The sequence below is a fragment of the Macrobrachium rosenbergii genome, chromosome 1, assembly GCF_040412425.1.
Source record: "Macrobrachium rosenbergii isolate ZJJX-2024 chromosome 1, ASM4041242v1, whole genome shotgun sequence".
Taxonomy (NCBI): Eukaryota; Metazoa; Arthropoda; class Malacostraca; order Decapoda; family Palaemonidae; genus Macrobrachium; species Macrobrachium rosenbergii.
In genome coordinates this window covers 42,030,607-42,054,240 of record NC_089741.1, presented here as the reverse complement: position 1 = coordinate 42,054,240, position 23,634 = coordinate 42,030,607, and the positions used below count along the sequence as shown (strand labels likewise).

The following is a 23,634-nucleotide window of genomic DNA, read 5'->3' as shown; positions in this document are numbered from 1 at the left end:
GAGCAAATCTCTGATCTGACTGGCAGTTTGCCTCGCTGGGGCCTCTCTTCCTGGTTGTGTAAGAGCAAAGGAAGGAGGCCCATGCTTCTGATCTATTAAAAATGTGTGATGTTCAACTGCCAGACTTCTGGGCCTTTCGAATTAATGGGATGTAGCATCATTGATTCGAAGAAGGGCTAGGATGAACCCCAATTGTCGGGGACAATAAAGCTGAAGATAACAAACTGGTTTGTTCATTGTCAGTCCCTTTCTCCCCTTGCTAGAGAGAGGGTAGGACTTGCATCTATTAATTCAAACTGAGCTAGATTATAGACTGGATACTTAGTCATCATCTAGAACACCTGCAGGCATGCCCAACTACTTTCTAACTGCCCCTCTGCCCACTGGGAGAGGAAGGATATAAAAGAGAAAGGTAGGAGGCCAGTCGCCACGCATCCTCTCTTTTGCAGCCGTGCACCTTAGGTGAGATGCCACCAGTCTCTCAAGGGGAGATGGGTGAACCACATGACTGCTGCTCAGCCACCACAGAACCCAAGGAAGAGAGTCCAAGGGTCTATGGGCAATGACCCAAAGGTAAAAAGGAGGTGAATGTGGTTTGTCATGACCACATTCCCATCCTTGGTATCTGTCCGACAGGTTCTTCCTGAATGTGAGGGCCAGACCATTGCACATGACCTTGCAAAATCTCGCCCACGTGCTGTTGTCCAGCACATCAGCTGTGGAGTACGCCTGTTAGATCCTCACACGAAGTCATAAGAAATGGTGCTCTTGGACACCAGGGGGCGTTTACTGTAGTTCTGAAGAATCTGCCGAGTCTGTTCCCCTCAAGTAAGCATTTCAAGCACATTCTCCTTGTCTCTGAACACCATCATCACTTGCAGGAGCCTCCATCAGCAAAGCCTTTTCACTGCCGCAATAATACCCTGGTCCACTGCTGGAAGGACAGGCATTTTAGGAAGCAAAAAATATACATCTATTATGGCCATCCTCCACAACCAACTCTAGCTCAGTAGAATGTGCAGGGATATTGTCAAGAAGCAGCAGAGACTTATGCTAACCCTCTGATAATTTCCTTGCAGGAATGGTTATCAAACCAACCTTGATTGTGAACCAAGCCTTTAAAGAATGGTATCAAATAACAAGGAGCTTATCCATTACCCCACAAAGGCAATGTGGTTGCTTTGTATATCAAACTACCAAAGGTTTTAACCTGTGGGTACCTCAGGTATTTGCAGAACACAGTGGATAAACATTACTTGCTAAGCTTTTGACCAGGCAACTTCTTCCTTGACTCATCTGGAAAGGTATTAGTAGGTGCAGAGCAGTGAAACAACCTAGTTTTGAGAACAGATAAGTGATTGCTTGTCGACCTAACCCGAGAATTTCTTGTGAAACTTGGCAATATCTTCCTCTAAAGCATCCAAATCTTTGCCATGAGCCTTTCAAACACTAACTCCAGGGCAAAGTTTAAAATCAAAGAAGCCTTGAACTAAGCAATGCCTTGCAGCTGTAACAAAACTACCACATTTATAGTCCACACTAAAGAAAAGCAAACCTGTGACAGAAACCAAACAAAAAGAATACAGTATAAAATAAATACAATACAAATGCAGAGAAACAAGGTAGGCAAGTTACTTATACAGTCTAACAACCATATGTAGAAACACTTCCACACTTTAAGACAGCCAGAGAGGTGACCAGTGTTGGTAGGAGAGAGAGGGGTGTACCCTAATCATCCCCCTTTACCACCATTTAACCACCTTGTTGCCAAGTTCGACGACTCCCACCTTACACTTGTATGCCTATAAAAACAATATAAATGATGCTGCAGAAAATGCCAAATTTACTACACTGGGTTATTGTTTCCTTAGACTGCACAGTAGTACAATTTATGAAAAATTAGTGTAATATTATGAAAGCTAATAGATAAACACATCAGTAACAACTTTGCAATACTGTACTGTACTATAGAAAAACCAAGGACTTTTAATGAACAAAACATTTTAAACATGATGGCAACACTATACATAGTGAATGATCCCCGAGTAATATTTTTTCCCTAACTTATCTAAATATCGCCAATGCTAGTACATTAAAAACAACAACTTACTGGTTTAGTTTGCAGGTTCTTGCATGTATGACCAAAGCTTGTTGTTCTAGTACATGATGTCCCTCAAGGTCATCTTGACCTTGTCCGCTCAACATCAAGGTAGTCATGAATCAGAAACTTTGAAACCAAGAGCAGCACAGCTGTCATTAGCTTAGCAGGTGGCAGTGCCATCGCCACCAACACAAACTTATATACTGTACTAGAAATAGACCCCTAGCAGAACACGTGCTGAATGACCTTATAGGTCTCAGTGCTTGGCCTTTGGCCTAAACTCTACATCCCATTCCATTCCATTCCTAGCAGAACACAGGGAACACCAATGAACACAACAAATTTTGTAATGAAGAACTGATAACACTTTGTAAAGCACACGTCAGTGACCACAGATGAGAGAACAAGTAGTTGTGACTATGACAAACTTTATGGATAATTAATTTGATAAAATTAAAACACATTAAACCCACCACTGGATTGCAGTATTCTTCTTGCCAAACAAGAGTTACGTTGATGTACTGTAATTAATTGTCATCTTTGAACTGTTCAAGCTTGTTTAACCCATAAATATCTGAAGAATGCACAAGTGACCTAATTCCTGTGAATAAAGAATGCAGATCAATATATATCATGTGAATGTCCAAACATCAACCAAAAGTTAATATATATTTTGGAAACATTAAATAAGGAATTTTTTCCTTGTCTTGATAATTATTTTTCCAATAATAAAATTGAAAAAGGTACTTTTCAAAAACTAAATTTTATTCCAATAATAACAAAGTTAAAAGTAATTTCTAAAAAGTAAGATTTCATATTAATTACAAACCCTGAATGCCAGCCATACAAATGTTACATATTTTAACTCGGCAGTCTGGTTAAACTACATAATAACCAGTTGTGGAGGTTGAGGGATTTTCAAGCTTTCAAGGTCAAGGCTTCACAGCTGCACAGGTTTTGTTTATAAACCAGTTCTTGATTCTAGCCCTGCTTGGCACTCTAATCAATATGAATATGACAAAAACACTTAAAAAATAGACCGTTTCATTACAAATGAAGCCTATCCTTAAAGTAATATTTGATTTCATGAGCAATTCCAGGAATGGTGATGCTGGCCCAGTTAGCCCTCCCATTAACTTCAAGTACTTCAGGCTGTAATACTCATCATAGCAGTATCCCCTTCCTACCTTAAATAACATCATCTTGTTCTTATCAACCTCCACACTGTAGTGTTTATAAAGGTATATATCCTTTTTCACCAATAATTTTACAATACTCCAGTCACATACTTGTTGCTTTCTCTAACTTACAAAGCTCTTCCTCAGAAATTCTAGAAACCATTTCTAACATTGCATAGTCAACAATAACACTGAAAAATTGTTTTCTTCTCTTCTTTCCTGAGCAGATGCTTGATTTGTTCTTATCCAACATACACTTTCTTCAGCAAAGCTTGTACCATTTTTCATTTTTTCTTTAAAAGTCGGCATTTGTCACACCTTAGCCTTTGAGGGACTCATTTTACTGCATAAATGCTTTTTATGGGTTATTTTTCACTGATACACAAGGATACAAGGTTGACCTCAATGAATCAGTGAGACAGAAGATCAATCTATAAGGAGCATCAGCCTATGCAATACACCTTCAAAATCCCTTACTTAACAAGATTCCAGGCAGTGCTTGGACTGGGGCAAATTTCAGTTTAACATTTGGGAACTCCCTGGATTTACTTTCTCGTAAATTTTCCAACAGCATGTTTTCAAATCTGTTAAAATGAATCTTGCATAAGTCAAGGGCCACTGGGTGATGGATGACCACAGCAGAAAAGGTACAATAGTGCATGAACATTTTGCTAATTTCTTCCAGACTACAAGCTCTTACAATATAAGGAAAACCAGCAGTAAGGGAGTTCAGAGTAGCTGCCAATTAACAATGATCTGTACACTTTGGAATAATTGGAAATTTGACCTAAGGCTCAATTATCTTTGGCAGACTGAAGCACAATGGCACCTTGGGTGGTTTTTATTTTGTGATGTTGCCAGTTATCTTCTCTCCATCTAGAAAAAACTCTTTGTAGACTGCTGAAGTGGCTTTTAAATGCTGAGATCCATGCATCAGAATACATATACTGTACCATCTTCATAGGATAATCTGGCTCAGGATCAGGGTGCCACACTAGCTGAAGTTTAATCTTGACTAGCAACATGGCTTAGCAACCTTGGCAAAGAATGCTACTTTCTGAATTCTTGTGATTGTAGATGTCTGTAGTTATTCCAAGTTTACAAATGGAACTATGTCTTTGGAGACATTGGTAGCATACCAGTTTTACTCTTACTTGCTATGGCTCTAAAAATTTAATCTGCCTCAAGTATATGGTGAGGTGAAGGATTTTGTTATATCCATCACCACAGATGGACTGGATCTCCTCAAAATTGGGATGCAAGTGATTCACAGGATATCTTCTCAGGATCTTGCTTGATTTTGTATTTATAAGGACTTTTATAGTAAAACCATCACTCGATGACTTGTGATTGTAAAATTCTGTTAAGAAAAAGCAAAAAATCATACACTATAAAACTAAATCAAGAGAACACACAAGCCTACAATCAGTCAAATAACATTTCAAACAGCTGACATCTGGTCCTAGAATATATTTAATCTTTAGGAGGACAAAAAAAATATATATATAATTAATTCCTAAAAAAAATATATATAACATCCAAAACAATTCAGATTCTGAGGAATCAAGCAAATTTGCCTAAGTAGTGTAACCAGAAAACTCTAAAATGATTCAGGCAAAGCTCTTGAGGTTGCTTTATCCTTAAGGAGTAATCACAATGGTGACACAATTGAAATCTCCTCGAGATGAAACAGAAAAAAAAAATATGAAGAAAAGCATTTCGACAAGAAATGGCTTCACAAGTTAACAAGGTCATACACACATAATGAGACTGAAAACAATTCTTTATTATAAGATGCATCATAAATGAAAAAACATAAAATTACGCTAAGAAATTGTTTGGTTCTTAGTAACAATGTAAAAGGTACTTTATTTTCTGTCATGTGTTCTCAAATAACTATTACTATGAAAAGCATTAAATTATACCCAGTGAGTTCCACACAGATCATAGAATCACTTATTTCCTTTAAAAATTTGGATTCTCAAAATGTCTCATTTCCGTCTACTACACTGAATGGCAATCCCTGCATGAGTGCAATACATAAAATAAACTCATAAATCATTCAAGCTGTTTTGCAATTTAGTTTAATAATCCTTGCACTGAATTAGAAGCAACATGATATATGTAGATTTATGGCATTTTAACATGATGAGTAATACAATACAACTTCACAATAATGAATGAAAAATTATTAGATATCTGGAAAGCCTTTCAGTACATGATACAACAAAGAAAACAATAGAAAAATCTTCCAGTTATTCAGCAGATGGCTTTCAAACTGACTTCACACCTTTGACAGTTTTTCTCATGTTTTACAGCTGTTTTCCTGTATTATTAGTTTTCAAAGGGACATTAGTTCAGTCAAAGTAACCCACTAGTGAATGCAAATGTGTAAGGTCAAAATAACTCAGCAGGAATGAAGAACAACTGTGACTTAGTGGAACTTGGGTATAGGCAGCAAGTCTTATAGATAAGCCCACTGTCATAAAGATTATATGCTTCAAAACAAACTTGCACTTCTTCTAGTTTATGTAATGCATTTTTGACACAGTAATGGTGTTCTGATGATGTACGTTTTACTAAATAATGTCTCTTACACTGTTTTCATCTTTCTCATATGCAGTACAATGTGTATTTTTCATAAGCGTTCAACTTTTAACCTGAACTGACAATAAATTGCATTAGATCAAAAGAACTTCTGAGCATGGCAGAACATTTTAACTGCCAGCAATTAAGGATTAACCTTTTAGATCAAACAGAATCTATAAAAAATATGGCTAGAGTTATAAAATGTAGATAAAAACACATGGCAAAAGCAGGAACACAGCTGTAAAAAATGACAAAAACCATAACAGTTCTCCAACACTTTATGTAAACCTTACAGCATTAATTCTGTCTCATACACTGGAAACTTTAAAAGGCATAATTGAGCAGCATGTTACCAAAAGTACTTAAACTGACAGTTTGATTTTTTCCAGCTCCATAAACTCATATCTAGGATGTAACTGCTAACCAAATATTGCAGGAAAAGTAAAAAGCAATTCCTTTGCAACTTCAACAAAATATTTTTCAAATACAGTACTAAACATTACAATTGTAACTGGAATAGGGAAACTTTTTACATGTTCTCTAATATTATCAGAAAAAAAATGCTGCACACATGACTGCTAAAAATCTCAAGCAAGAATGACAATCGGTTGACTTACACTTAAAGAGATTGGTCCGCTTTACAAATTAAAGTACCTGTATCGGTAAAGTTGTCTTTCTCTGAATATCCTTGTACCCAAATATTTCCTCAGTTAACATAAGTACTGTAAATCCTTCCCAGACATATCTACATCTTCAAAATTCTCATAACTAAAACCTCCTAAGATTGGTTTTCCATTTGCAGCTATGTTAGCTAAAACATAAAGGTACTTAAATGACTAGTACCTTTAAGGATTTTGCAGTTTTCCTAAAAAGCCCATGATAATATGAGTGGAACACCCTCTAAGTAACACCATGGATGAATAATAGCATAATGCATACAACAACACAGTCAACATTCATTCAGTCTGTAATATATATATATATATATATATATATATATATATATATATGAAGTACAAGTGAAGCATCAGAGAAATAAGTTTTGATATTCTCAGTGTATTTATTATAAAACTAGCAAACTCTGGATAAAAAATTGACATTTTTACAATATTTTTTGGTTAACAATAAAAGGTAAGATTATCTAATGCAAAATGATAACACAAAAGAGCCACTAAGCCCTGACATAAAAGATAAACAATCTGACATGTAACTATTGAGATGCTGAAATGATTCTTTACGCTATACTTTCTTGTTTGAAACTGCTACTTTAACTGGGATATATGAGGACTGAATAACCATATACTGTACTGTAAACGGTCTTGTTATTGCCCTCTCTAACTGTTATGCACTTTATCTGTATACTGCCTGGGATGGCTGGACAGCTTTTTCACAGAAAAAACATATCTTAACGGCCACCAGTCTGCCATTTTGATCCTGCTCAATGATGTCATGGAAAGGGCAGAGCCATAGGGAGTAACATAAGAAAGGGAATATACAAACCTAATACAGGTACTTTTTTCCTTGAATTAACATTCAACTTGACCCTTTTCTTTTGTCCTTTCATTTTTTATCTGTATATCCCAACATAAATACAAGTATAAACACAGGTATCTATCCATAAAAATACAATATATAAAAAAATTATGAAGACTGTAACAGCACTATGTACAATATAAGCACTGAAACACTGAGAATTTTATTTACCAATAATAATCTTTCAAAACTTAAGGGTTACTTTTCTTCACAAATGTTTCCTACTGAAAAGTAAGGAAAAAAATATATTGCACTTATTAAAGAACACTATATAAATCACGCAAGTCATGGAAATAACATTTCTGCACATTTGTTAAAGCATTTACGGTATGTAACTGATAATGCAGCTTCTTCCTTCAAAAGCCCATCAAATAAAGATAGTCCCATATATCAAAGTAACCTGATGAACAAAGATTTGCCCAATTTTTCTTGAACATTTCCAAGCAATATCAAAACTTATTTCACTAACTTTACATCTTGGTGGAAATCAATTTCTTGAGCAATTCAAAATATGAAGTTTTTAAAAACAATGTTGTAGAGAAGGGATGATAGCATATACATGTACAGTATAAACCGAAACTCATACAAAGATGATGTGATGTGCAGCACTGAGGTAAATTTTGTTTTCATTCATCCTTATATACAACAAAATTAGTGATGTAAAGCAACTACAAGTGCTTACAAAACCCTTGATATATCTATACTGTTAGCTAGAGAGGCACTGTACTGTTTACAATTTTTAAGGAAAAGAAATGCCTTCTTTTAACTACATATGAATAAAAAATGCTTACCTGTATGCCACACTTTTCTAAATTGATCTGCTATGGTTTTATCACATTATAACAGGTATCAACATAATACCAAGGCACAAAACACCTTGTGATTCTTCACAAATCATGAAGCAAATATTGTACAATAAGTCCTCTACTCTTACGATAGTGTAAACATTTTTTTCAATCTCATTGAAACAAACTACACCTAAGAAATCATCAGCAACCTTATATCCAATAGAGCATAGAATCTGAAAGCATAAAACTTTGAACATAAAAATTTAACAATTCAACATGTTTAACTAACACGCATATGAATCTGTGAAATAACATATATTTCTGTACAAGTGATAGTACTCACTTAAGAGTCACGCAGGTCAATTACATTAATGGGGAGAGTGTGATCTAACGTCACGTGATCTGCTTTCTGAAAGAAAAAGAAATCAAAAGTACTAAAAACCTGAAGAGTAGGATCAGAGAATCTTTATAAGCAGAGGCTGAACAGTAAAAATCATCTTCCTTTTCATTAAAAAAATAGTGAAATTATTTCATAAAGAGGTTTTCTGCACGCACAATACATATTTCTGAAAGTGCTAAGAGTCTATATCATGTGTCAAAAAACTTGCTGTCTTTTCAAACTAACAACATTAAAAAGCCATTGCATTTCATTTTAGTAAAAGGTAACTATACATTTGGTAAAATCACCACAACCAAAAAAACTAATTTTACAGTGTTTATGTTTCTGACACCCACCACTTTTAGTAAACAGCAGGCTTTGTGAAACAAAAAATACAACATCAAATTTTGGCAGATCAAATCCACTCCTGGACTGTCATGCTCTTTATTTCAAAAAGAATGAAACACTAATATTATCTGTGAACTGTTTACATTCATCTCAACCATGGGCATTTGATGAGTATCACACATGAACTAAACCAAATATGCAGAGCCACACTTACAATTAAACAACTTATGGGATTAAGCTTTTATGGAACTGTAAATCATTAAATAAGAAAAATCCCTACAGCATCAGCCTTATGTGAATTAAGAATGATAAATCAATAGTCCAGTCAAATTTTATAGACAGACTTTAAGTTAGTACCACATCTGAAATGTAACCAACCTGAAATAGAGGGGGTTCTTTTGGGTGAGGATGAAATCCACTCTGTTGACAATTGGCTATAAATGCTAATCCGTGGTTGTGGGTGAGGGTGAAGTATCCTGTTTCATCATACTTGGGTGCACAGACAATGGCCACTGCTTCTGGCATCATGAGTTGGTAGGAGCAGTGAGTATGCAGATCCACGCTTGATAAAAATGCTGTTTGTGTTGGGTGAGTCTGAAGTAGAGATTTTGAAAATAGTACTAGGCAATTGAAATACTGGTACTGTAATAGAAATATATTCCTGACATATGTGGATACTGATACAATATAACAATACCACTCTATTCTTCTATGAATAAAACTTGAACCATTAAAACTGACAAAAAAAAAAAACTCAATACTTTATATAAGAGAGCTACTAGATTTCAAGTATGTAATTAAAATGTCAAGATATAACAGTGACAACAATACCACTATGAAATTAATTCCTCTAGGTTTGTGCAGTGATATTATCATTATTAATTGTACACACACACAACAAAAAAGAAAAATTTAAGACAACTGTAGCAATAGATTTACATTCCAACCAAGAGGGTTACAAAAAGAGAAAAAGCAGTGATGTCTCTCTCTGAAACAAAACTAGAGATGGAATATGACTATAAACAGTAACAACTTACATGTATCCACCCAATTGTTATAAGATCTAATTTATCTTGATAATCAAACAACTCCTCCTCTTGCTGCGTAGTACAAGAATCTGAGGTACCACACTGTTTGGGTACCAAGAGGTGTGTCAAAACCAACTTATTCTGAGCCTGGAAAAATTTTGTATAATTCTCAAAACTTGACTTCAGATGGAAAAACATTAATATACAATGCCTTTGTTAAGACAAACCCACTCAACTCAAAATAGCCTTTCTCAATTGCTCCTCAATGCTACTAATATTAAAAGTTTCATTTACAGATACCTGGAGTGATCTTATCAAAAGTAAAATCCAGTGAGCTGCTTCCATAAACATGCTGCTGTAGAACAAAACCAAGCCTCAGCAAAAAAAAATTCATTCACTTTTGGAAGTTATCCTGTTAAAGGCCAATATATGAACAAAGGAAATTGGAAAAATCTAATAAAACCTTGATTGTAGTAATACTGCAGTGCAAAAATCCACACTTGAACTGCTCGAACTTTAGAAATCAATATCTCAAAACATAATGTGTAACATTAACACATTTCTCTCTATCACTTCTCAACCAAATTCACAATATCACACACAACAGGGGTTAAATTTATCCAACTGATGGTATGTTTGTTTGTTTTAACATCTGAAACGATGGAATTTTGGCAGATTTTTTCACTTACCGTATATACTCATGTATCATGCAAGTTTTGAAGATATAAACGAGATATAAAATTGGGGTATGTAATATTCTAAGATTAGTATCATATTATAAAATACATACATAACAAATATGAATCTTTTCCATGGATCTTTTAGAAAGTTAGGCTTTACTTCACTGTACCCAATGATACTGAATGTATTCTCATATTACTATCGTATTACTGTATACAATAGAAAAATAGTGATCATGCGCCATTTGCACTGGACAACAATACCATTTGGGAATTTTTGTTTAGGCATCAATTCAATTTGCGTTTAAAGATAATCATGGGGAAAACTTTCATCCCATCTGCCACAAACGTTAAAACAACAGCAAAATGTGTTCTTTCATGCCCAGTAGTTTTGATTAAAATACTTTTCAATTTTATTTACGGTCGAGTTTGGCATATCATAGTTTATGGATTTCATCATGTTACGATGCACCATAATTGATAGTCATCAGCAGCGATTACGAGGTAAGTTGATTTCGCCATATTTAACTCAATTCAGAGCAATTTTCTTGCTTCTAGTTAGCATACTGTAAATGAATCTCTAAATATTCTATTTATATGGAACATGGTTATTTTTCGTTATACAAAGTGTTTTAAGTCAAAATATGGCTTAAATAAGTTTCGTTGTGAACTAAATAGTTATTTTTTTCGTTAAAAGATGGCATGTGGGGTATGTTTTTGTGTAAAAAAACATCAACAGATTCTGTTCACTATTTTCACTTGAATTCATCATAATACGAGCTTTACATATATCTATCTCTTATCAGCATGAAAACAACAGTTAAATGTGTTCCTTCATGCCCAGAAGTTTTGATTAAAAAACTTTTCAGCTAATAAGGGTATAATGTAAAAATATATCAGTCGTATTTACTTAACGTCATTTGTAACATAACTACATTTCGGTAATTGTTTATTATCATATGATGGTTGAAATGCAAGCAAAACAGCTGTTGTTGTCTGATTCGGTTGTTCATAACAAAACAGCTGTTTCTTGTTCAATTGTTTATGGCTGTACGTGTTTAGGCAACGAATTTAACATTGCTAACGATACTTTTATCATTCTCTCGTATACTTTTTAAACTTATTTAACGATACGCGAGATCACGCATTACACGAGTATACACGGTTTATTAAAAATCAAAATTAAAATATGATACTTTTTTGAAAGTCAATAATTTAAGGGAACAACATATTGCTTAAAGTTCATTACAAGGGGTTTGCTCATGTTAATTTCATTCATCCAGAGCACTTAATATAGTGTGTGTAAGAATTTGATTTTGTTTGTTGTTTCTTTAACGTTGACAAAAATTTAGCAAAACAATGGATTTATCACATAAAAATTCATGAATATCTTCTCTTTTATACCTGGTGTAAACACTGATAATACAAAAATATCCCAACAAATTCTTATCTTCACTGGAAACCTGTCTGACCCCAATAAAGTAACGATGAAGAATCTTTCCTGACTGAAAAAGCCATCTGCCTATCTGCGTTTTTATTTTTCCCAATACAATTTCTAATTTTCTATGGAACTTTTCATCTATCTTGCACAAAATACACTTCACTTCTTACCAGTCTGCCAGCTAAGACACCACAGGTTTCAATGTTTCGCAACGTATTTGCTTGTGCTAAATTCATAAACTTGGACATTAACTCGACTGGAACCACCACCTCCCGTAATCCTCCACTCTTCACACCAACTGTAGCGCTTAATAAGGATGTTGGTTTGTTACTGCGATCCACTGCTGGAATGCTGGAAAAACAAAGACTATTTATTAGAAGGCAAAATGAACAGAAAGAATGAACTGTAATATTTATGCTGAGTAAGCTAAGCATTAATTTTAATGTAAAATGTTTAATTTTAATGTTTCCTAAAAACATACCTTGTATTATACTTACATTATACTGTTCAGGAACTATGTAGTGTTACTGAAAATGCATTAAATAGCCTAGTATAAGCCCCATAACTTTGACAATCAGCCTCCCATTTGTGATATAGTCCATTGGATGCAAGAAAATTTTCCTAAGATTTTTTCAAAAACTGTCTTACAGGCAAGCAAGTAGACTTCACTTTTCAGTAACAATCAAATTCAGGTTACACAACACAGTTCCAGAACAGTAAAATAAGAGGAGTGTATGTTGTAGAGACATCTTAAATTATCATAAAATCCTGTAGATTCACCATGTCAGTTATTAAACCTTAACTGAAATGTAATCATATAAAAATCTGGTTAAATTCAACATACTACTCTGCATTATCAATTATGATAATTGAATAAAAAACATCAACTATCATAACCATACATTCCTTTACGGATGCCCATTTTCTTCAGTTATATTCAAAACATGCTTTATACTACCAACATCTACAATTTGACTCTGCGTGATTTTGTTTACCCGGGATGCATAGGTTTCAATTCCCTCGATGGTATGGATGGTAAGGATTGAATATTGCTTGATGGACTTGAAGGTGAGGTGGTGGGTGAACTGAAGTCATCTAAAGGAGCACTAGGCCTGTTTGTAGGACTTCCATCACTAATGGTCAGTGCAGAGGTTGGATAGATCAAACTACCCAGTGAATTGTAACTGTTGGGGGAAGTAAACTACATTAAAAAACAATATCATTGGGTAATTTGCAAATTTGGAGCATCTAGCAAGTGAATGGCAAACAGTTTTTGCAATTTGCCAAAGGCAGTGCATTCACTAAAGATGAGACTTCTTGAAATGCAGACACAAAGATTACCTTCATATGATGCACAAACAAGCTACTTACTCAGGTGGGGCATCTGACCACGCATTCTTTGGATGATTGTGGTGAAAGGACTGCAAATCTTTTATTCTCTTCTCTTCATCCCTTATTTCTTTTCGCCTCTGGTTCTCTTCTTCTAACAGCTGCCGCCTCCTCTCCTCCTCCTGAGCCTGACGCTGCTGTTCTAACTGTTTGGCTTTTAGTTCCTCTTCAAGTCGTTTCTGTAGATTAAAACCTTGAAATGTATCTTCCTTTAACTCTTGTATTTCAAGAAGACATCAATATATTATCTTTTACAATTCACCAAATGTGCATCTCCATGGAAAACTACTGTTTGTAATGTCTCTTCTGTGAAGCCTTTATGACCTAACTCATTTACAATTCTACAAATTGCATGTTGAGAACATATCCCAGCAATACCGTACCTGCTCTTTCACAATAACATTGTATTCTTGCTGATATTTTTCCCTTAACAGAGTCTTCAAATTCTCAGCTTTTGGTAGAATCTCCTGTAAATAAAACAAACTGCTTTGAATAAACAGTCTCACAGAATAACTCCTTGAAAACTGCTGACAAACTTACAAAAGGATGGAATATTTTAGACCTTAATGACAATGCTATGTGCTTTCATGATATACAATTTTAAGTACACAAGCTAAAACATTAATAAAAACTGGTACTATTTAATAGCCATAATTTTAAAATTTGCACTTCAAAACGTGTGAAACATTTAATAAAAGAAACAAATTTTGTATTAGTCTAAGTATTACCTTCACCAAAACACTTACTCTGACTTGCCAACTAAATAACGTACTGTATTTTTTGTTTGATATTAAGAGGGCCTACTTTTTAAATACAGTATTCAATTATGTGATAAGTAAAAATGTTCATGGCTAAAAACAGAATAGTAAACAGTGTCTTTAAAACAAGTGTTTCCAGTCATTAATTATTACTGAACCCTCCTGATTCTCTACTGGCTTGCATTGCAGTTGAAGCTTGGGTGTTGCAACACAACAATCATTTCATAACCTAAAGTGTTCATGGGTTTTATGATATACTGTATAGCAAATACTAATACAGTACTGTAATAATGTTACTGTAGTTTTAATAGTACTCACCTTCAGTTTCTTTGTATTATTAGTTTTATCAATGGATGAGTGTCCTGAGAATTCAGGATGGCTTCGAATTTTCTCCAAAAACAGCCTGAAAATAAGAACAATGTTTTTTCTATGAGCACCGCAAATATTTTAACATGAAATATAGTAAACAAATAATGGTACAATTTTCATCAAGCTTTTAGCTACTAAACAACGATGTTCTATAACATAAATGACAGAATCTTTTTCATAAATGTCTATACAACATTACATTATGCAACAATACATCATCTAAACATCAGGTCTAAATTTCCAACTGGTCAAAATACTTATACAGGATGTGGTCTTCATCCTGCCACTTCCATATATAAAACTACTCTCCTCGATACATGTCAAATGCAACCCAATCTTTGAGATTTTCTTTTATTCTAACCTCTTGACACTACCTCTTTCAGCAACTCCCTTCAATGTAATGGGATCTCAGGGCATTCCATCTGTGAATCTCAGTTTTCTGTTATCACATCTCTTCAAAATCTCCATTTTCTGTGGATGTTTCCACATCTCTGCTGAGAAAAGCAATACTGTACTGCCAATATACATGCCTCACAGGTCATCCACATAGAATAAAGCAGTCCTGTATTGGGGTACTCCTTTATGGAGTGACGGTTCTGGAGTATTTTGTCATCTGCAGGGCTCTACTAATCTCTTCAGAAGTCAAACTCCATTTACTCGTCTGTCACACCAACATCCTCCTAGTTATAACCATTCTCTTCATTTAGCTTATTTTCATAGCACTGTATGATCCTCTGCATTACGTTATTTCTTTCTTTTCAACTCTGATGTCTCTATTTTTATCTTTCATACACTTTGACCCTTTTGAATCTTTTCTATTTTTCCTTATCTACTGTTCTGTTCCAATTTCTTTCATTTCTTTGTTCAAATAATATTTTAATTTCTTCTAACTCTTCCTCCTTGCCTTTGCCAACTACCTCTTCACAAAATCTCACAACTAAAATACTCATAAATCGTATCCTGCTTCCTCTCTGTTAATAGAGTAAAATTCAAAAACAGTCCCCACAGAGCAGTTCAAATGTAAATCCTAACAAATTTCACTGTAAGAACTACTGTACTATATTAAAGAGGGTTTAGCATCATTAGCAATTAAAACTCTCACAAATTGAAAAAAAATAAGTAAAATTAAAATCATCAAATTTACAAATTTCAACAGATCTATTGTATTCCATCATCATCATTTTGAGACATTTTTAACTGAAACATGTTACCAAGTCTTACACTTCAAGCTGATGATACCAATATTGTGATACAAACCTTGTACCTTTGTAAAGCAGACCAATTTCATTTCAGACTAAAACATAATTCTCATTCACATACAAATATTTAGAACGCCTAACTGAAATATCACATATACAGTAATCCATAGGGCAATTATAATAAAAACTTATAGGAATAACACACAAGCAAACTGCTTATTCTCATTATACTTACGTCATGAACTTCATATACAGGATGAAAGCACTCTCAAGGCAGCCTTCATCGGCATAAACGTTTGCCATGCGAACCATTTCCAGCCCTGATCTAAAATACCTGAAAAAACAACGTTGAAAACTTTTGTAGGAAGGAAATTTCATGTATATAGGAAGTGATTACAGATACTGTATATACCAAACAGCATGTCCATTATATGAACATTATCAATCATTTCCTGTGGCACCCACAGGGATGCACAGGGCCTCGATGAACTCACGCCACCGCATTCTGTTCTGGGCTAACTCCTTAAGATTTCCCCAACACACTTCCTGGTTCCTGCCTCACTGTCCTCACCATATCTCCTTTGGCCTACCTCTATCTCTTCTACCAAGGGCAACCCACCCTGGTGTATCTCGTACTATTCCGTCTTCTATACATATGGCCTAGCCAGCTTCTAGTATGAGAACCTAACATACTCATCAACCAGCTGCACCCCTGTTACTTCTCTAATTCTGTTATTTGATATCCTATCCCTCCAATTAATTGCTAATATTCTTCTGAGTGACTTATTTTCAAATGCTAATACTGTAATTTATTATCTGAAGTCATTGTACTACACCATGACTCATGCCCAGAAATCAAAATAGTCCTAACCATTACCTTATAAATTCTGATTTTTTATGCACAGAAAAACTGCCATTATTTCAAATATTTCTAAGCATTCCCATTGCCTGATGAGACTTTTCCAATCTTTCCATAAATTCTGTGCTCAGAGAACCATCCTAATCTAAATAAGTACCTAAATATTTAAAATGATCTAATTGCTTTACAACCATGCCTTCAATTAGGCAATCCTGTTAATTTTCAATATTCTTATTCAAGATTTCAGTTTTTATAACCAAACCAACCTTTGAACCTTCGCTCACTAGACAATCCAACACTCTCTGCATCTTTTCTGGTCCCTCGCAGATCAAAACCATATCATCAGCATAATCTAAGTCAAGAAGTTTCCCATTTTCTCCCCAGAGTATACCTGCATCCGTTTCTCTTTTGACCCTTAGTATAAAATAAAAAATAACACATCTGGATACCAAAATAAAACTATCTCAAAATCTAAAGACTTGAATACACTAGCCGAGTCAATTTTGCAAAGCAACAAGAAGAGCCACAGAATGATAACTGAACAGGAATACTATACCACTGAACCCAATACAGTAACTTTTCTTTGATACTTTTATTCATAAAGATCAATCTATAGTAGTGAGTTCAAGTTACACAATTTAAATCTAATCAGAATCCTTCTCAATAACTTATGGCACCAAATCACCTCCATTAAAGTCAACATGCCAATTTACACCTACCTTCTAAGTGGTATGTTGGGATCGACAACTACGCCATTTCCTGAGTGCACAACTGCTTAATGCGCCCCTGGCTCTAAGTGAAAAAATCTCGCTGAGACATCCTGGAAACAAAGTTAAAAATTAAAATGAGAAGGATACTTTGATTGATACTGCATACAAATAACAAATGTTTACCACTACTGTCTGTGTGGAGTACAAACTTTTTCCCATTTTTGTCAAGCCAAAATGTTTGTCAATTATTTTTTTCCAAGTTCAAATTACCGGCAGCTGACTACTCGTGAAAATCCATTGCTTTCTTGAGTAATTGCTTTTACAAAATGTACTTATTAAAAACAGAAAACAGGGTCAGGCAAATGCTAGGCACGGGGAGTACCAAATCCCAATTACACAGAATAGAAGGAAACTAATATGAACGCAAAACGAGAGACAAACTGGAAAACATGCGAATGCAAGTGTGGCTGCAAAGACAATGGGGACGGAGGTCACAGTCAGGTCACATTACGTGGCCCAGATAGTGTTAGGATTTTGTTTTCACAGACGAGTCCAACAGCCGAAGCTAGGTAAGCATGGAGTATGTTAGGAAAAATAAAAATTTCTTTTTAATTTGGTATATTCCAACTCAATATATATAAAGCCCTTAAGATAATGCAAAAATTGCAAGTACAGTTGGCAATGATCCTGGAACACAGTAAGGTACACTGATTAGGAAAAGGGTATTTACCCTGACCTGAAATATGAACAAGAACCTTATCCTTTATTAGGGTTAAGTTGCCTAACAAGTAAAATTACTCTAAAACCTAACTCGTAACCTAAATAAGCCAATTTAGCTTGACAACATATCCTTTAATCAAAAGTATCACACAACTTGTAACACAAAACGGCTACTCAAGTATCTCATTTTAATATTTCTAATTAAAATAACCTACATTATGTAATGCCTTTGATCATTGATCTTGAAAGATCATTCTGTTGGTCACAGACTGATACATCTTACAGAATAAAAGGCTTTACTTGGATGACAGAAGTAGTGTTAAGTTTTTAATCCTTTTTGCATTTTGAGTTACAAAATGGATGAAAAATTACAGTAGTACCTGATATTAGCTACTGGGTATATTTTCAATTATTATAAGCTTTGACTGCCTTACTAGAACTTACAACACGATTTTCATCAAGTAAGAATACCCAATACTGCACCAATATGAAATTTACCCTGTACTGTATATGTATAAAAATCTTATTCATCAGTTAATGGCAAGAGTTCTTACTCGGTTAATAATGGCGGGAGTTATTACTAAAAAAAAGTGTACAAAGATAGGTTTCCCGTGGCCAAGACTGACATTTATAACAATTATCACCTGACGTAACTCTCTCTTGGCTTTCGGATGCATAGGCTTGTGTTGTAGGGAAAGAAATTGCATACTTCAAATTCATTTTACATCTCACGAGACGAAATGAGGGCAAATACTTAAACGGGAAAATCCCTTTAATTTCAAATAATAACATCTATTAAAGTATATGTACTGTATATCAATACTGACATATTCCAGTAGGCCTGTATAATATAGATCAACTGGGAGGTTGGACTGAAAGGACACATGACAGCAACATGAGGGGTAATGCGTTGTGAGCGGCAAAGAAGAAAGTCAGATTCAGCGACAGGTAAAACTTTACTTCAGTTGTGTGGCCTGATCTGGCGCCAGTCGCCAACTGGGACAGGCTACGGCCTTTTGTGGGGATCCATGTTGCCCTAAGTTAGGTTAGGTAGGTGAGATTTGGTGAGGTCAGGACTGGCATTATAGAAAAGGTTATACTACAGTATTGTGTGAGGAGCTTGTCCCAGTCGACGACTGATGCAAATCAGGATGCGCAACTGAAGTAAATTTTTACCAAGCTACTACAAAAATACTGATAGGCCTATTTGATTTTCCCAAAATAAAATGAAGGAAAAGTAGTAGATGTACTCAAGCAATAATACAGTATCACGTATGACGTGACAATTTAAAGCGCTTAAATAAAAGTCAACCTTAGGAAAACCACCTTAATAGGCTTAGTCAATTTCACTTCTGAAGCCAACGTGGCATTGCTAGCCTAGGCCTACTAGGTTACCTAGACAAGTTGATCTATTCACCTTTATAAAACAACTAGCCTAGATAGGTTAAGTCATGTAGCCTAATTAAACCATTCCCTTGAATTTGGACAAGGTCTATTTGGCCTATACCCAGGTTAACAGATGCTATAGGCCTAGGCTAGGTCTAGCAAACAACGTTCTAACCAAAGCCTAGGCTAGGCCCATAAGAAGATACACAGCAATCTAAGTCAGGTTTGATTTAATGGTTGATTTACGGCAACTATATATGTCAACGTATGGCAAAATTCCAAGGCAAAACTCCCAAGAAAAGAAGCATAGGCCTATTAAGCAAAAAAAAAAAAAAAAACTGAAGATACAGCAATGTACGTCAGGTCTGAATTAATGGTGATTTATAATAGTTGACTTACGGCAACTATACGTCAACATACGGCAAAAATCCACGGCAAAAAATATAAAGGAAACAAGCATAGGCCTATTCAGAAGCGAAAGAACCAAGTGGCTACCCAAACCTCTACCCTTTACGAGACCGGTAGGCCTATAGGGCTAGGGCACTTTCTCCTTCTCACTTTCCGACAGAAAATGAACAATTGGCGCCGAATTCTCCAGTGACTGACCTGGTCCTGTTACCTCGTCGAGCAAATCACGTCAGCAGCGCTGTCTGCCCTCCCTTTGACCTGACATCTATTTGTTGACAAAATATCAGCTGACACCTGACAGAGAGTGAGGTCACCCTAAATATGCCGTCAAAGAAAATCGCTTCAACATAAAAAGTTCCAGGAGCAGGGACACTTCAGTATTTTTTGGGCGGATTTCAATTGATTTGTTGCTAGATTTTATGCTTGTTTTATCCTTTTGTTACTCTGTAATCAATTCTTGGAAATTCGGGCTTTATTGTTTCGTTGCACTTGTGTTGTTTTTTAGTTTTTTGCTCATTCTGTAACCTTTTCCGTTTACAGTTAAGCTTTCACTTTTCATCGTACTCGAAATTTGCTTTGTATTTTATGCTCAGATCTAGAAAACTTAAGCTTTCCTTTCATGTTAGTATATGGGTTTTATAATAAAAATTAAATTATTTACTGACGTTTTATTATTTACAGAATAACAGTCCTTTCACGCCCCAAATATCAGCGACAATACAAGGAAAGTTGCGCCATTTCCTGTCTTATTTTTTTTTTTTTATTATTTCTTCAGGATTTTCCACAGAACAAGGGCGTCTTCCATCGTCTACTTCATATACAATGCTACTCATATTATGTACGTGAAGGTACTGCGAAACCCCAACTGCAACCATACGGCAATGGTTGCAGTTTGCAGTAACGATTACTGCTTTGCAGATAAAACCAAGTCACTGCAGTTGGCATTCGTCATCCTGATTGTTCGTGCATGACTGGCCCAAGGTCTTTGGCACAAACTCTGTCTCTTGGGTACTGTTAACAATGGAAAAAGTAATGTTTGATAAAGTGACAGACATTTCATTATATATACGTATAGATAGATACAAAGATAGATAGTAAAAAGTTGTTGGTTCGTTCTTAATGTCCTGCAAATCAGCAATGCTTTTTTATTATTGTTTAATTGTTTTAGGCCTATCCCCAATTTTTTTATATACTGCAGGCAATAAGTTCAATATTTTTGGTGCGCTATGAGCAAGTTGACTTGATCTTTAAATTTTATTTTTTTTTTTTTTTGAGTTTTCCTCACGTTATTTGTCATTCCTTTCGTAGACCTAATAATCTGTTTTATGTATTTTGTCTGGCGTTGTTAGTTCTGTTTAACCAGCGTCATTTTCTCGCTAGAATCCAAATGACAAAAAGCAACATTAAACACATAAATTTCTATTACAGTACCTGCGCAATGCGCCCATTTCACCAACCAGTACTAATTTTCTAGTACAATTGATTGAAAGTTAATAGTATGTTACTATATAATTTAATTTCACTTATGAATATTCTATAAAACCATGTCAAACCATAACAAATACTGAAATACAAAGCAATTGCCAATTAGAGGAGGGGGCGGGAGGATGGAAACCAACTGCACACCATCTAAACGTCACCTTGGTCATCTGCAATAGGACCATGGTGTCACATTACTGCCGTGAAGTTATGCAGCCAATAAGTGGTAGAGAATAAGTGAAATAAGTAACATGGGCAAAAGGATCACATCGCAGGCATTCCGGAATTATCGTTTCCTCATTTATTTATCAGTGATTAGAGCCATAGTATGATTGAAAAATTGATATTCTTTATCATCAGTTACTGAATCATCGTAAGAGAACACGAAAACCTTGGCTACATCAGTGACAAACTCGAAAGAATAGTTTACCGAGGTAGGCCTACAAGCTGCAACCAAAGAGCACGCCCAAAGCTTACAATTACGATTTTCTAAGATAAAGTATATACCGTACTGCCTACTATTAAGAGCAAAAGTTGTAACATATCTGATAGATTTAGTTTCGAAATGTTCAGACATGGGGAGAAACAAGTTTAAATACAATGATAGGAAGGAATTTTGCGCTGAAACAAGCCAAGGTTGTCTTCCCCATTCATGAGATGTTATCCAAGGCCGAATAAAAAGTGTTACACAAGATAAAGCCAGATGGAAAAAATATGCATCTTAAGAGGACTGAGGAGGAGAGGAAGAAGATTTGTCAGCTGCAAGAGCATTTAAGCGATTGGGAAGAGAAGTCACAATTACAATTTGTTATTCTGTTGTTTTGCAAATCGACCAGATTGTGATTTGTTAAACTGACCTGGAACACAGCAAAATGGCTGATTTTGCAAAAAAATCAATATACCATGTGTTATATGTTATCACAATGGCAGTGGATGACTAATATAAGAAGTTTGCACAACGGTAATCTATATGACAACCTAAACCTAACTCTGTCATCAGTTAATAACTTGTGTTACGACTGAGTACGGACATTTATGGAGCAATATTGATTGCTTGTCGCTACCGTGCCGCTAAAATCATTCTGGGGAGAGAGAGAGAGAGAGAGAGAGAGAGAGAGAGAGAGAAGCACTTAAAACTCTTTCGCTGACGTATTATGTGGTCGATGGAGGTGATTACAAGACGATGATGCCTCAGTTCAGTTGTAACCGATCCTTGGTCGAGTTCCCTTGTCACGTAACAGGTGTGTTTTCATCATCCTTGTTTCCTCCCCCCCACCGCAATCCTAGACCGAGGCTTATCTCCAAGAAGTGGTGGCAGTTATAGGCCTATTTTTTTCGATCGCCAAGCCTCGGGAGCACCTGGGCAAAATGTTAGTTTTATTGTGTATTATTGCAATAAATCACACTCGCCTGTATGCCTGATATCTTCTAATAAGTTTTGTTTAAAGCTTCCTATTTCACTGTTGAAAGCTTCCTAATATACAATTGCATCTGAAAGTCCATACATGTCACATCTTTCGGATGTCCCACCGGTATCTCCTTCAATAATACATAAGATCCTTAAATAAATCCTTAAAATCCACCAAACCTGGAAAATGTACTAGATTTCGAACTAGGTTTAGTCCTTATGTCTGAAGTTCTGTAAAACGGAGGAAAATCCATATTACTTATAGGTATTCCGACAGGCTGACGTGTATTCAAATCATCGATGAACCGCATTCAGAAAATTTCCACCACATCAGTTATATACACCTAAGTATGCAGTAGCCTATTTGCACCATTTACACTCGTCTCGTACAAACTCTCACATTCCTGTAAGGTCAGAACCTTCTTCTACAGATTTCCCTCTTCTTTTGCATCTGCCATCTCTTTCTGAACCAAACCACCCCAAAATACACCAATTCACTCCTCGTCTATGTTAACCTTTCGTACCCTCATAACGTAACTACATTTCTAAAATTTTTGTTTACGTAGGCTAGACCCTCTATAAATCATTTATTTCATTCTCCAACTATCGACTTTTGATTCAATCTCCATAAGCATTTTATACCCATAACCTTCCTTTGCTTTTCCAAATGAACCATACGTGGGCCGTGTTCTCTAATAACATCTAGGGGCACTGTTCTTACAGCTGGCTCCTATTGACGAATTATTGAGTTTTTCTCCTTGATTTTCTATTTCCAGAGTTCTGTTATAATCGTGGAACTTTATCAACAAACAGTTCAGTCAATTCCACGTACACAATGTTCAAGAACACTTCTCCACATCTTCCATTTTTTTTCGTCACTGATA

The 23,634-nt window shown here is 35.3% G+C and overlaps 1 protein-coding gene across 5 annotated transcripts; it reads right to left on the bottom strand.

Moving 5' to 3' along the window:
* Positions 1 to 185: 185 nt before the first annotated feature.
* Positions 186 to 20,584, bottom strand: LOC136826308 (STAM-binding protein-like). 5 transcript variants are annotated; one of them, XM_067083684.1, is made up of 12 exons: positions 20,062 to 20,469; positions 17,359 to 17,459; positions 16,016 to 16,114; positions 14,531 to 14,615; positions 13,838 to 13,921; positions 13,437 to 13,633; positions 13,061 to 13,249; positions 12,236 to 12,416; positions 9,954 to 10,091; positions 9,295 to 9,510; positions 8,533 to 8,598; positions 186 to 2,702 (listed from the first exon to the last, which is right to left on the bottom strand). In XM_067083684.1, exons 3-11 carry the CDS (start codon positions 16,090 to 16,092, stop codon positions 8,533 to 8,535), a joined length of 1,233 nt encoding a protein of 410 aa, XP_066939785.1. In that variant the 5' UTR covers positions 16,093 to 16,114; positions 17,359 to 17,459; positions 20,062 to 20,469; the 3' UTR covers positions 186 to 2,702. The 5 variants fall into 5 exon arrangements, with proteins under 5 accessions (XP_066939785.1, XP_066939683.1, XP_066939746.1 ...); XM_067083582.1 differs by lacking the exon at positions 186 to 2,702 and adding an exon at positions 2,849 to 4,639; XM_067083645.1 differs by lacking the exon at positions 186 to 2,702 and having other exon boundaries at positions 7,414 to 8,598; positions 20,062 to 20,584.
* Between the last annotated feature and the right edge of the window lie 3,050 nt (positions 20,585 to 23,634).